General features: G+C 50.6%; 3 protein-coding genes across 3 annotated transcripts; 1 reads left to right on the forward strand and 2 right to left on the reverse strand.

Moving 5' to 3' along the window:
- Positions 1-482: 482 nt before the first annotated feature.
- On the reverse strand, positions 483-5,997 carry HO133_008777 (uncharacterized protein; the record flags this gene model as incomplete). The annotated part of the gene is made up of 3 exons (XM_037299641.1): positions 483-5,387; positions 5,454-5,800; positions 5,859-5,997. 3 exons carry the CDS (start codon positions 5,995-5,997, stop codon positions 483-485), a joined length of 5,391 nt encoding a protein of 1,796 aa, XP_037155642.1.
- Positions 5,998-6,775: 778 nt separating this feature from the next.
- On the forward strand, positions 6,776-9,656 carry HO133_008778 (uncharacterized protein; the record flags this gene model as incomplete). The annotated part of the gene is made up of 4 exons (XM_037299642.1): positions 6,776-8,168; positions 8,225-8,320; positions 8,372-8,557; positions 8,635-9,656. The coding sequence occupies 4 exons, from the start codon at positions 6,776-6,778 to the stop codon at positions 9,654-9,656; spliced, it is 2,697 nt and encodes an 898-aa protein (XP_037155643.1).
- Positions 9,657-9,906: 250 nt separating this feature from the next.
- On the reverse strand, positions 9,907-11,890 carry HO133_008779 (uncharacterized protein; the record flags this gene model as incomplete). The annotated part of the gene is made up of 3 exons (XM_037299643.1): positions 9,907-11,480; positions 11,531-11,791; positions 11,842-11,890. 3 exons carry the CDS (start codon positions 11,888-11,890, stop codon positions 9,907-9,909), a joined length of 1,884 nt encoding a protein of 627 aa, XP_037155644.1.
- Positions 11,891-12,108: the final 218 nt, after the last annotated feature.

Here is a 12,108-nt window from a genome sequence, read left to right on the forward strand (position 1 = left end):
TTGCTTTGACATGCTCGCCACGAATATTCCTACCTTTGTCTTCGGACAGGGCGAGGGTAGGTCGTGACTTGCTAACGTGCTTCCCTCGCACTGGGTTTGCACTCCCCGCTGCAGCCACTCTCGCCACTACTTGTACACGCGACAACTAAGTACCGTTCCTCGACTCTGTTCAATGTAAAAAAACGAGAAAGGTATCCTGAGATTGATCAAGGACGAATGCCCAAAACACTTACTTCAGTTCTCATGAGAGTTACGTCTTTACATAATATCTGTACATGGTACGATAGCGGCCGAATGTTTAAGACCTTCTCAATAGATACTCATAATGCTCGCTTCGTTGGCCAGATTGAAGTCTCTTCAGGTATGAGGAATACTCGTATGTCGTTTAAAAAAGCAATTCCCGCTCACAACACATGCTGTCGCACGCCTCTATGCGCCGCGAGGGGTATCATCGAAATTTCCAAGAACATTTATCACGCATCTCATTCTCCAGACTGCTTGATTGCATTCCTCCTCTTCGCCTCCTCCAAAGCCTTATGTATTCTTGCTTCGTGCTCTGGATCTGCATTCTCTGCCTGCGCCGGTGCGCCATCAGCGCGCCCGTTCTGGACGCCCAGAAATAGCATCAATTTGACGATTTCGTCATTGGTCCTCCTAGAGTCTTCCCTGATAAGCGCCAAGCGGTGCTCCAGATCTCTCATCAGTTTCTGATCTTCTTTTGCCCGCTCTTCCTTGAGTTTTGCCAGAGTCGCCATGTCAGCCTTTGCAACCTTGGCTTTCGCGACAGAGACTTCGTAATCTGCCGAATTCAAGAGCATGTCCGCGACGTGAAATGTCTGCACGATCTGCTCTGAAGATGAAGCAAGCAGAGCAGTGATGGCCTTGGCCTTTTCTACCTCTTCAAGCCCGGCTGTTGGCTCGTTCGAGCCGGGCACAGAAGCGAACGCTCTTCCAGATGCGATCCTACGCACGGCCTTCATGATTGCCTCCATATAATCCTGGTTCGCGCCCACGCCTCGAAGCGTGTTCTGATCGAGTACGTCCATAAGATGATTGGCTCTGGCATCACGTTGTTGGCAGTATTCGATAATCGCTTTCTTTTCCGCATCTTCAAACTGCTTCTCCAGCTGCTTGACCTTGGCAATGTTGCTCAAAGTGTACCACGGAGATATTTCAGTCTTCTTTAGCCGCCGGTCTCTCTCCAGAACTGCTTCGAACGCTTTTTGGTAACGAATCTCAAGTTTTTGGTGCAACGCAAGGAAGGAGCTCATTGTCGGTCCGAGCGCGAGTCCTTCTTCCGAGCCCTCGAACATATCTTTCCCAGCCAGCGTATGATCCATCAATTCTGAATATTGCTCGTAGTGAGGAATCAGCTGGTCAAGCTCGTAATGTAAACGTGTCCAAACTAGGTTGAAGACATCGGATACGAAAGTCTGATATTCAGAGCGGTCCTCATCAGCTCTCCTAGCCGCTTCTGATCGTTTGAACTCTATTTCCAATTCCGCAATGTCCCCATACCCAATTTCATGGTCGTCGAATAGCGAGTCGATCTTCTGTTCAGATTCCACTTGCCGTGCATGTCGCTGTCTGTCATTCTCTTCGCGCTGCTTCTTAGCCTTTGCATCCCAGGCAACAACACTTTGGTGAATGAAACTGAACTCGTCGGGCACCGCCTCCATGACATTCCTCAGGTCTAGAATTCGAGCTGACTCGTGAACAACAGCGTCGGAATTTGGCAACGCCAACAGTAAAGGATCGAAATCGGCCTTCACAAAGCGCCGCAAATCAGGCGGTCCTTCGGCTCCAGGAGCTTTCTGCTTGTTTTCAGTTGCTGCACCATCTACCTTGACCTGCAAACTGGAGTTATATTGACTCGTTGGTGCCGTGATGATACTTGCCACTCCCGCTAATTTGGTATCATCCCCTCTTCCAAAAGTCGATGCACTTTCTAACGACCCCTGCGTAAGCGTCGCATATGGCCTACAGACGGACTTGCGATTTGCTAAGTAATTTTTGACCTCTGAGCGACCATCGCTGTACTTCGAAGCCGTGTATGCAGGCTTTTTAGTAGCTTCAAAATCTTCGAGTCCTACTGCGATCGGTCCGTCGGAGCTTGGTGAGTCCGCACGTCTGGCGCTTCCTGGCGTGTTTGAGAGAGCGGCGTTGTCCTTCTCAAAACCTGATTTTGCGTCCTGCGATGAATCTACGTCTGTTCCACGACCGGTCTCTAGCAAGCGAGCTCCTACAGGTCTGCCACCAGGGCTGTATTGAACTTCATCCGATGGCGAATCGACCATGACATAGGAGCCATCTCCGGACGGTCTGCTTGACTTTTTACTTTCTTTCTTGGACTTAGAGTCGTCTGCCGACGGCTGAACTTTCAAGTCAACACCTCGTCCGTCGTTTGTTAAGTCATGCTGTATTACCAACAGGGCCAGAGTGTTCCCAGGCATACCTATTACGCTTTCTCGATTTGCCGGTAAAGCAGGGAGCGCTTTCAGTGAGCGTTCGAGACCTATTGAATCGGCACGCTCTACAGCTTGCTTCACGAATCCTGCCTTCTCGACCTTTTGTATAGTCTCAAGCTTTTGCTGTACCGATTTCTGCGGGATGATAAGCTCGTCATCAGTGCCGTACAAAACAACTCGCAAGCGAGATTCGCGACTGGTAAACACATTAAAGATATTTAGCTTGTCTTGGTTGGTTTCTGCACGTGATTCTTCTCGCAGCATTGCCGCAAATCGATTCAAGGATGCTTTACCCCACGGTTCGAGGTCTGAATATGGATCTTGGACCGTTTTCATCTCCGATGAAGTTTTGTTATGAATAAGTGAGGTATCAGGGGTGAGCGGAGGAGGAGTTGCTTGGGGAGGTGCGCTAGTGAGGTTGTCCTTTGACGGCGACCTGTCACTAATTGCATAAGTTTTCGGTGTCTTTGCATGCTCCTGTGAATGATCCTGCCTGGCCTCAATACTATCTCCCGCGTCAAAGTTCTCTTGCAAGGTATTGCGAGGCATGAACGAATAAGGGTCTTCTTGCGTTGTCTCCGCGGAAGCTATCAACTGCTTCGATGGCGAGCTTCCTCGTGACAAGCTCTCGATTGTTTCTGAGGACACCATGATGATAGCTTCGTGCGATGTAGAGCCTCCTGAATTCTGCGGGAGCTCTGATTTGACCTCCTGTGAATTCCTCTTACAATCGTCTAGGTGGTCCGACTCGAGCTTCTCCAGTTGCATGTTTTGCGAAATCTGCTGATCTGGGTTTAAATCGTTTCTCTGCGATGAGCTATGAGAATTTTCGTTCGAATCTGTCGGCGTTGTCTCTCGCGAAGCCTGAGGCAAACCATGCGTCCTCGGGTCTGTGTATGTGTCTACTGAGGGATCAATGTCCGAGGACAGTCTGTTGATGCTTGGCTCGGTGGGAATCGACAGTGAAAGGCCCGACGAAACCGCCACGTCGACTGGCGGCAAGACATTTTGTATTATCTTTTCGCTTTCTGATGTGAGATTTTCTTCTTTTCTGGGCTTGACCTCTGCATTCGCCGACATGTCATTTTTTGCCGGCTCTTGCTGATTTGACAGAGGCTGCGATTGCTGTCCATGATTAGTGGCAGTCAGAACGGCATATGATGGGGTTGCCGAAACATTAGCATTGTGGTGTAGCTCTCGCTCATCAGGATTCAGGGAATCCACGGAATCTGGTAATTTTGGTAACGAGGGCGCGCCTTTTAATATCACGTCTACACCTAACATCCTTTCACGAGGGGTGGATGCCAGTGATGCTTCAGCAATATTCGAAGGCTCTACATCATTGTCAGGGAGAATTCCAGTGGCGGGCGCCACTTCCTGGACTTTTCCGACATAGGGAGCTTCCGACCATGCCCGGATTACATCGTCCAGATCTGGCCGTTGCTGGCCATCAGCACCTGATGACGGTGCTGCATGACCTGAAGCAGCATGAAGAGTAACCAGGCTCTGTGCTGATGGCGGCCTTGTGTTGGTTCCATAGCCACCTTCACGCGAAATCCTCAGCTCCTGGACGACATTGTCTTGAGACCACCTCTCCATAAAGGGCCTGGCGGAAGATTTTTCGTGCAAAGATCGGCTCTCCAGCCGCATCAAGTTGGAGCCAAGCAGGTCCGATTCGTTGCGTGGTTGTATGGAGTCGAGAGGTAAGTCCACCGGCAGCTCAGTGGATCCCTCGACCACGCTCTTGCAATCCCGCGGTCTGGGTCGACTGTACAATTCTTCATCGTCGATCTCTTCTGCCTCGTAATCCCCAAAATACTCCCAATCTGACGGGCCACCGAAGCCCAAAGCTGAAGCGCCGTAGGTCGCGGATGTTGCCGATGAAAGACTTGTGGATCGTATAGGGAGGTCTTGATGCTCGCGCTGCAGTCCCATTGAAGTTATGGTTGAGCTTCTTTGGCCAACACTATCGTCTCCTGGCGTTGCTGTTGGAGAGCCACTCTGGCCCTGGTCTTCCTCCGCGTCTGACGACGAGCGACCTGAGTGCCAGTAGAATGAGTCATCACCCTGGTGCTCAGGTCTGCCCCAGTCCCCTCGATTCTCATTTTCCCGGTACGACGTGTTGGATGTTTGATGGGACCCTGGTGTCGAGACACCTGCAGTATTGATTGAGAGGTCAGTAGTGGAGATAGACTGTCCATCGGGTGGGGACAAGACAGCATGTTGCGGCTCTGGAGAAGGAACATAGGCGGCCTGAGATTCCCACGGCGTTGATGATGGAACCCAACGATCTGCGTCGCTGGGGCACACGGGCGAGATCGATGATTTGTGTAGGAACTCGCCTACCCGAAAGCGATTGAGATCATTACTTTGGGCTACGGTAGTTGATTGAGGCAAGTTTTGCTGAGGGAGTGATGGTTCGGGCTGCGGTTCCGGTGGTGGTAGGGCAGATTCAACATCGAAATTGGTGAACTGCGGAATCGGGATCGTTGGCCGCTGCTCATGACTGTGCCATTGATATGGTCTGTTTTCAGCGTTATGCGAATCCTGAGGGTCAAATCGGGGGCGCTGAGAAATCGGTGAATCTTTCTGCTGCCCACCATCGTAGCTATGCTGTGGGTCATGCCAGGGGCGCTGTGGCATATTTTTCGGGGCTTGCGGCATATCCTCGTGTCCCAGGGGTATCTTCTGCGGAGGAGGTGGTGGAAGCCGTTCAGGCTCGGGCGGGGACCGTATCGAAATTTGCACGTCTTGTGGTGGGGGCTGACGAGGTTCTGGTAACGGCGGTGCAGAGACAGGGTCGTAAGCTACTGGTTGTAGGAAGACTGGCACCTCGATTGTTGTGGCTGACAGGCGAGATGAAGGTGTCTTCGACTCGGGTGACATAGGCTGGCCTGGTGTTTGATGATGAGGCCGTGGCTGAAAGGGTGGGGGTATCAGCTCTACGTTGAGATGGAACGCGGAAATGAGAAAGGATGGACTCACTGGCAAAGCTGGCTTTGCTGTTGGCTCTGAACCATGTGCGGCTTTCTGATTATATTTCACGCCCCACGTTGATGTGTCTGGAGGACCACTGTCCCAGGTAGGATTGACATTCGAGTGGCTAGTGACAGGCACAGGGGGATAGCCATGAGAGGTAAAAGGTACGTTGGCGAGTTGACTTGCAGGTGGAGCTGAGGGCGGAGGACCGTGGGAGTGCCATCCTTGCAATGATTCTGCCGAATAAGGGGAATGATTCATCCACTGAGGTGACGTATGAGCTGGCGGTCCAGGGGATAATCGAGGCGGTAAGGCCGGCGGTATGTCATGATGATTTAAATTCCAAGACGATCCTGCAACTCGAGTATGTTAGAATAAGGTCTTGGGGGCAGGTTGCAGTCAGTTACATACCATTATGGCTAGGAGAGGATTCGGTCGAATTCCAACCTTGAGCAGGTCCATAGTAGTACTTTGAAAGGGGTGGAAGCATGGGCCCTGTTTTGGAGGAAGGGGAAGGAGACTGCTGCTGCCCTCGATGATATTCTGGCATGATGCGCGGTAGCATGTATACGCGGGCATCAAGACAGCGACTTGAAACTTTTGCCGCATGGCTCTATGCGCACCCTTTGGCCTTGGGTCATCGCTCCTGCGCAAACTCCTTTTCGGTCTAGGCTGGTACTGGAGACGGTGAACAATGCGTCCCATGCCTTGGCGGCAAATGGCGATGGTTGAATGGAGTAACATGCAGGAGTTCTTACAATTCACTCTAGGGCACTGTAAGAATATACTATCAGGATACTTTAGTATTTAGTACCCGGCGGCGTGAAAATCACAATCCTTCGACACAGCTCCACAAAAAAAGCTCTATCGAAGTAGAATCTGGTAATAAACTTCGAAGTCGAGATGTTGTTTCTGATCGTGTCTCAGAGAATTTCTTCTCAAAAGCGCTGATCATGCAAAAATCAGGTAATGGAGTGATATCAATTTGGTTGTTCCAGCGCCAAGATTTGCTGGCACGCCGCTGAGAACTAAATGCCACCCCAATAGTAGCCCTGGGGAAGTGCCACTTACTGATGAAAGCACCTGCCATCTTCCATCCGATTCAAGCGCTCGTAAGCTGCTTGGCCCCCGTGTATGAGCTCAGAATTCCTTTCTTTTCCCTCAATCCACTTACCGTTACTGCGCATACAGACTGGCTCAGAACCTCACTCCATCTCAACATCCACAACAGCAGCACTTCCCACTTTCCCACTGGGGTGACTGAGTATCATCTCTCGAATGTCACCGAAATATTTGACCAACAAGCCGAAAACCCCGCGATAGCCAAGATGCCAGGCTTTGCTGATTCTTTTTGGTCGGGGGACTACGCCGGAGGGCTGGGGGTCTTGTTTGGGAAGCTCCAACAGGGCGTTATAGAAAATCAGCAGGTTTTGACGATTGCAAAAATGCGAGCTGATGCAGAGGAAATGTACGGACGAAGACTGGGAGACATTGCGCCAACTACAGACAAAATGACGGGTGGGTTTGCTAGAGACGATGGAGCAAGCCTACGCAAAGCTTACGAGGGTGTGCGGGGGGAAATGGAAGAAGCTTCGAAAAGTCACAAGAAGATCGCGTCCAATATCAGCGAATTGGTTGTATTACCGTTCAGTCGATGGTGTGAAGCTCACGAGGGCCGCGTCCAAAGCTCTCAAGATGACCTGCAATCTCGGATGAAAGCACACGACAAGCAGGCCGAATATGTCAGGAAACTGAGAAGCGCATACTTCAACAAATGCCGCCAGCTGGAGGATTTAGAGGAGGAAAATAAGCTAGCCTTTCAGAGCCCTGAAAAAACTGACATGGCGAGCCCCAAAAGCCTGGCGACACCCATCATTAGATTGCCTGAGGCCCAGGAAACCGAAGAGCAGGAGCCTTTAGAAATTGGAGATGAGACTTACGACCCTGAACGAATCAAGAAGATGTTGACGCACATGCTGAACACGATCAAGATAGGCGAAGCCAAAGTGCCTATTCTCGGTGTCTACCAGAATGTTTCTATAGGATCTGATATCACCGAATACATACAGAAACACATGGGTGCTACTAGTGTTAGTCATGCGGAAAGAGTTGGTCAGGATCTTGTCACGAATGGTTTTTTGAGATTGATAGGGGTTGTGGGGAGCACCTTCGCAAATAGCTCAAAGATGAACTATCAATGGCGGCCAAAGGTATTCCAAACGACAGGCATCCCAGAGAGAAAAAAATCTCTAGACCGAGTACTGTCGATAGCTTCTACCACAAACAGCGTCGAGTCACCTATCGTCGGATCTGTGGGAGAGATATTGTCAACTTGGAACCCTATGAACAATGCGCATCCGAATGAGACACCCGCAGAGAGGCTTCGCAGAGAATCAACTGAAGCTGACGAGCGATACAAAGCTAGTGTCCGCAGACTTGACGGTTTGCGCTGTCAGCTGGAAGAGAAGATGGTCGATAACTTGAAATTCATGGAACGATGCGAATTAGATAGGCTAAAGGCTATCAAGGCAGTGATCCTGGACTTCTCTGGAGCCATCAGCAACGCTATACCCAGCCTCCAGAGTACTGTAGACAACATGATGCTCTATCAAGAAACTGTTCAACCTATGGGGGATCTCAGGTATCTGCTAGAAAATTATCGCACAGGGGCTTTCGTACCACGGGTACAGGTCTATGATAATTACTATAACACAGTGGACGGTATGTTCGGAATAGAGGCCATTCAAATGAATGGTAAACACTGACTCAAATCACAGAGCAGACATTCGGAGTAGACCTGGAAGCCCGGGCACGAGCTGACAGGAAGCGTGTACCAATAATAGTCACCACGATCCTCACTTTCCTGGACAACCGTACGTAAAACCAATGAGATCAGAACTGCATCATCTGATAGAGTCTCCTAGATTACCCCGATCTCGAGGGAGATGAGGCCCGTCGTGGCATTTGGCTTGTTGATGTGCCCCTTGCGGCAACGCACCATCTCCGGAACGCCATCAACACAGGCAAAGCCATTCCGCGTGAGGTTTTAGAGAGATACGAGATACCCATCGTTGCAAGCGCATTGAAACTATACCTCCTCGAATTGCCCGGTAAGATTGTACAAACAAATCCAGTTTGTATCCAAAGAGACACGAATCTTGAAGGCCACTGCTAACCTGCATCATAGACTCCCTTGTTTCTTCACAGGTTTACGAAATTATAAAAACCATATACTCAACTCCCGACTCCTCCACTTCCGCTCAAACTCGGATTTCGGTCCTCCAGAATACCCTCGGCCAATTACGCCTTGCCAATATTGCCACCCTTGACGCCCTGACCACACACTTCACCCGCCTCATCGAGCTCACTTCAGCAGACGAACCTTACATCTCATCACTCGCCAGCAATCTAGCACCCTGCATTCTGCGGCCTCGCTCTGAGAACTCACTGACCATGCACGAAAGACATTCTTACCGGCTCATACGGGATCTTTTTGCACACAAGGAAGAGATCTTCGGCGAACTCAAACGAGCATCCACTCTCTCGCATACGCCCAGTGGTGGCGCTGCTTCTAATGCTTCTCGCATGAGAGCCATCAGTACAGATGAAAGCAATCGCCGCGCTAACATGGAAGCACGTAATCGAGCAATAGCGTCCAAGTCGAGGAACAGCAGTCCAGCACCCCATGCGAATGGGCGGAGTCATCGGAGAGACCGATCCAGTGATCCGCCAGCGACCAGATTTCCAATCCAAACAAGCTCACCTACCGTTGGTGACGCACCTCGAAGAGGTGTACGAGCTAGCTTAGATGTTCCATCCGACGATGGCTCGTCGCCGGTGGTCGAGAGGCAAGCTAAGCAAAACAGTGTCAGCAACATGATCAATAACATTAACAATACCTCCAAGCCCATTCCTGAGGATCCACCTCACGTTCCAGACCCCAATTATGAGAAAATTAACTCCAGCTATGTCCCATCATCAGAAGATACTAACGGCGGAACAACCTTCGCTGAAAATCGCGAGTCTTTGGGCCGGAGCAGTCGCTTCCCACCCAGGAAACAAGGGACGGCCGGAAGCTTGAATCGGTCTGGCGGTGGAAACAGAAACAGTTTGGAGACGGGGAACAGACATAGCCTGGAACCCGAAAGTGGTGCCGGAAATACGGAGAGGCATGGAGTTCAGTTGAGCGATAAGCCCATGGATGATTGAACATTGAAAGGCAATGGATGTGTGGGGTTGCCTTCGAGCCGCTTGACTTCAGTGTAACAATAGCTTTGAACCGTCCACCTGTAAACCAAAGCACGGATTTGTAACCAAGGAAATCAATGAACAAGAGAGAGCCCGGCCAATGCTAGAGTCAGACTTGAATGAAGGAAGGCATGGTTTCAGGCTGAGAAATAATGCGGACTAGGATGCAAAACACCACATGCATGGGTTCCGCCCAACCACAACCGTTCATTCATTCCAACCCCAACAAACCTCTCAGGATGTCTCCACTCACTCCTTCCAGACAATTTTTGACCTCGCCTTCGTCGACAAAACTTACAAATCTCTTCTCCTCCCCAACATGCTTTCCCTTACGAGTCGGCGTGCCCTCTTTTCCATTCAGGCCACTTCCATAATTCTCTTCTCCCAAAAGCCCTAATGTCTCCAACCCTCCCAAAATGTCCACAAACTCCGTATTCGAGAGTGGATGTAGTGCGTCCTCTCGCTTACACAGTGTGCAGTAGGTCTCATAAAGCTTTCTTAGACTTGGCGCATGGGAAGATCTTGATGGCGTGGCAAATATTGAACTTGCTACTTTTCTGGAAGCTTTTTGGTGGTAGACAAGCGCGCAGAGAGCAGCTTTCTGTTGCAGGTTGAGCTTCTGAAGACGTTGAGAGATACCATTGCTTAGTGCAGCAGCAGAAACACGTGAAACGTGAGCGATAGTGGCACGAGGGGCTGTCAAAGGCGTGAGCGTTGCCAGGGAGGCGGCGAGGGTGAGTGAGCTGCCTTTGGGGGAGCAGAGGTTGGGATTTACGCTTAAAGGCGTTTTCGACGGAGGGCTTTGGAGAGCTCTGGCGGTGAGGTCGCTTTGATATTTTTGCTTTGTTTCGGTCTCGATGAGATCGATGGTGCGGCGAATTATATCGAAGGCTTTACGGAGATCACCGCTTTGAGACGCCGCTTTTCTTGAACAAAGCTGGATTGCTGCCGGGTGGAGAAAAGGAAGGTAGTCGACTGGCATCGTGGGATCCGGTAATGAAAGCGACATGAGCTTCGTAGTGATGACGGAGGTAATTTGAGGAGCGGTGTACGGAAGGAATGGTAGGAGCTGCGGTTTGAGATTCCTTGCCTTCAGACGTGGTAGAAAGCGGTCTGTCAAATCAAGCGCGTTCGCAATTCCGATAAGTATGAGGCGTGACGAGCGATGCAGCGACCATTGAAACAATGTGTAAATAATCTCCAAATCCAAAGTCAAGAGATGGTCGATCTCATCCAAGGTCAAGATATAGACATGATCTGAGGTTTTTTCTCTTGGTATGAGCATTTCCCGCAGATGCTCCACCTCGTCGCAGTCGGCCTCATCATCGTGACCATCAAATTCTCTGATCAGCTTGCCATAAACATCCTTTGAGCCTTTCGCACTCATGCAGTTGATATACGCTGTCTTGACTCCTTCCGTTCCTTGAACGTCTCGACAGACTTCCCTAACAAGCGCGCTTTTTCCGGTGCCAGGTGGACCGCTGACATACATGCATCGGCCGGACTTGGGTTTAATGCCCTCCTCGATGAAAGTGTGCAGCTCGCTCCTCTCCTCTTCACGTCCTACTAAACGACCTGGGTTTGCGCTCCTTGTGAACAGCTGACGCGCACAACTGTACACGGTTGGTGCATTGCTTGGAGTGAACGGCGTCCGAGGTGTGTGTGGGGTCAATGGCTTGCCAACGAGACCGACTCGGTGACGAGGGGTAACGGGCATTCGCTTCGATGAAGCGTCTCGGTGTCGTGGCGTTTGGGGTGTTGGAAGCTGTACGACGTTCTTGTCTTCTACTGACAACGTTAGCTCTGAAGCCGTCCCAGACTGGCGCTGGACATACGTGGAAACGTGTATGCTTCTCTGTGACCATTGGCCGTACTTGGAGACAGCGCGACTCTTTTTCCGATGGCAGAGCGCTTGAGTGGACAAGAGCTGTTTGGAAGGTATTTGGAACTATCCAGCTTATCCAAATCCATGCCATTGCGCTCAGCATTGTCTCGGACATGGTGCATAAACGTTGGGTCGGCATTTTCATCGTTGGTGATTTGGATATGGGCTCTGCGCTTGACGCGAGAGGAGATGGAGGAGATGGCCGAAAATTCTTGGTAGCATTAGAGAGACTGGCAATGTGGACGTTATGCTGCTGCGTACCTTGAGCTGACTCGATAGGTCTTGCACGCTTTCCTAGTACCGAAGCCATTGATTCTTTATCGAGGGGGTTGCTCTTGCTGCTTTGTGTCACTCGAAGTTGCCGTTTGAAGACGACACGATTATTTTGCAACGCGTCGAAAGTCGCGCCAGCTTTTCCGGAGAGCTAACCGATTCCAGCTTATCTTAAGTGCTCCGGAAAACCTGTTGTGCCGAGACACTTGTAATTTACATTACATGTATCAACTTTTGCGCAGTACGAACTTCCAG

This window comes from Letharia lupina, assembly GCF_014066315.1.
Source record: "Letharia lupina isolate WasteWater1 chromosome Unknown contig_5, whole genome shotgun sequence".
NCBI lineage: Eukaryota > Fungi > Ascomycota > Lecanoromycetes > Lecanorales > Parmeliaceae > Letharia > Letharia lupina.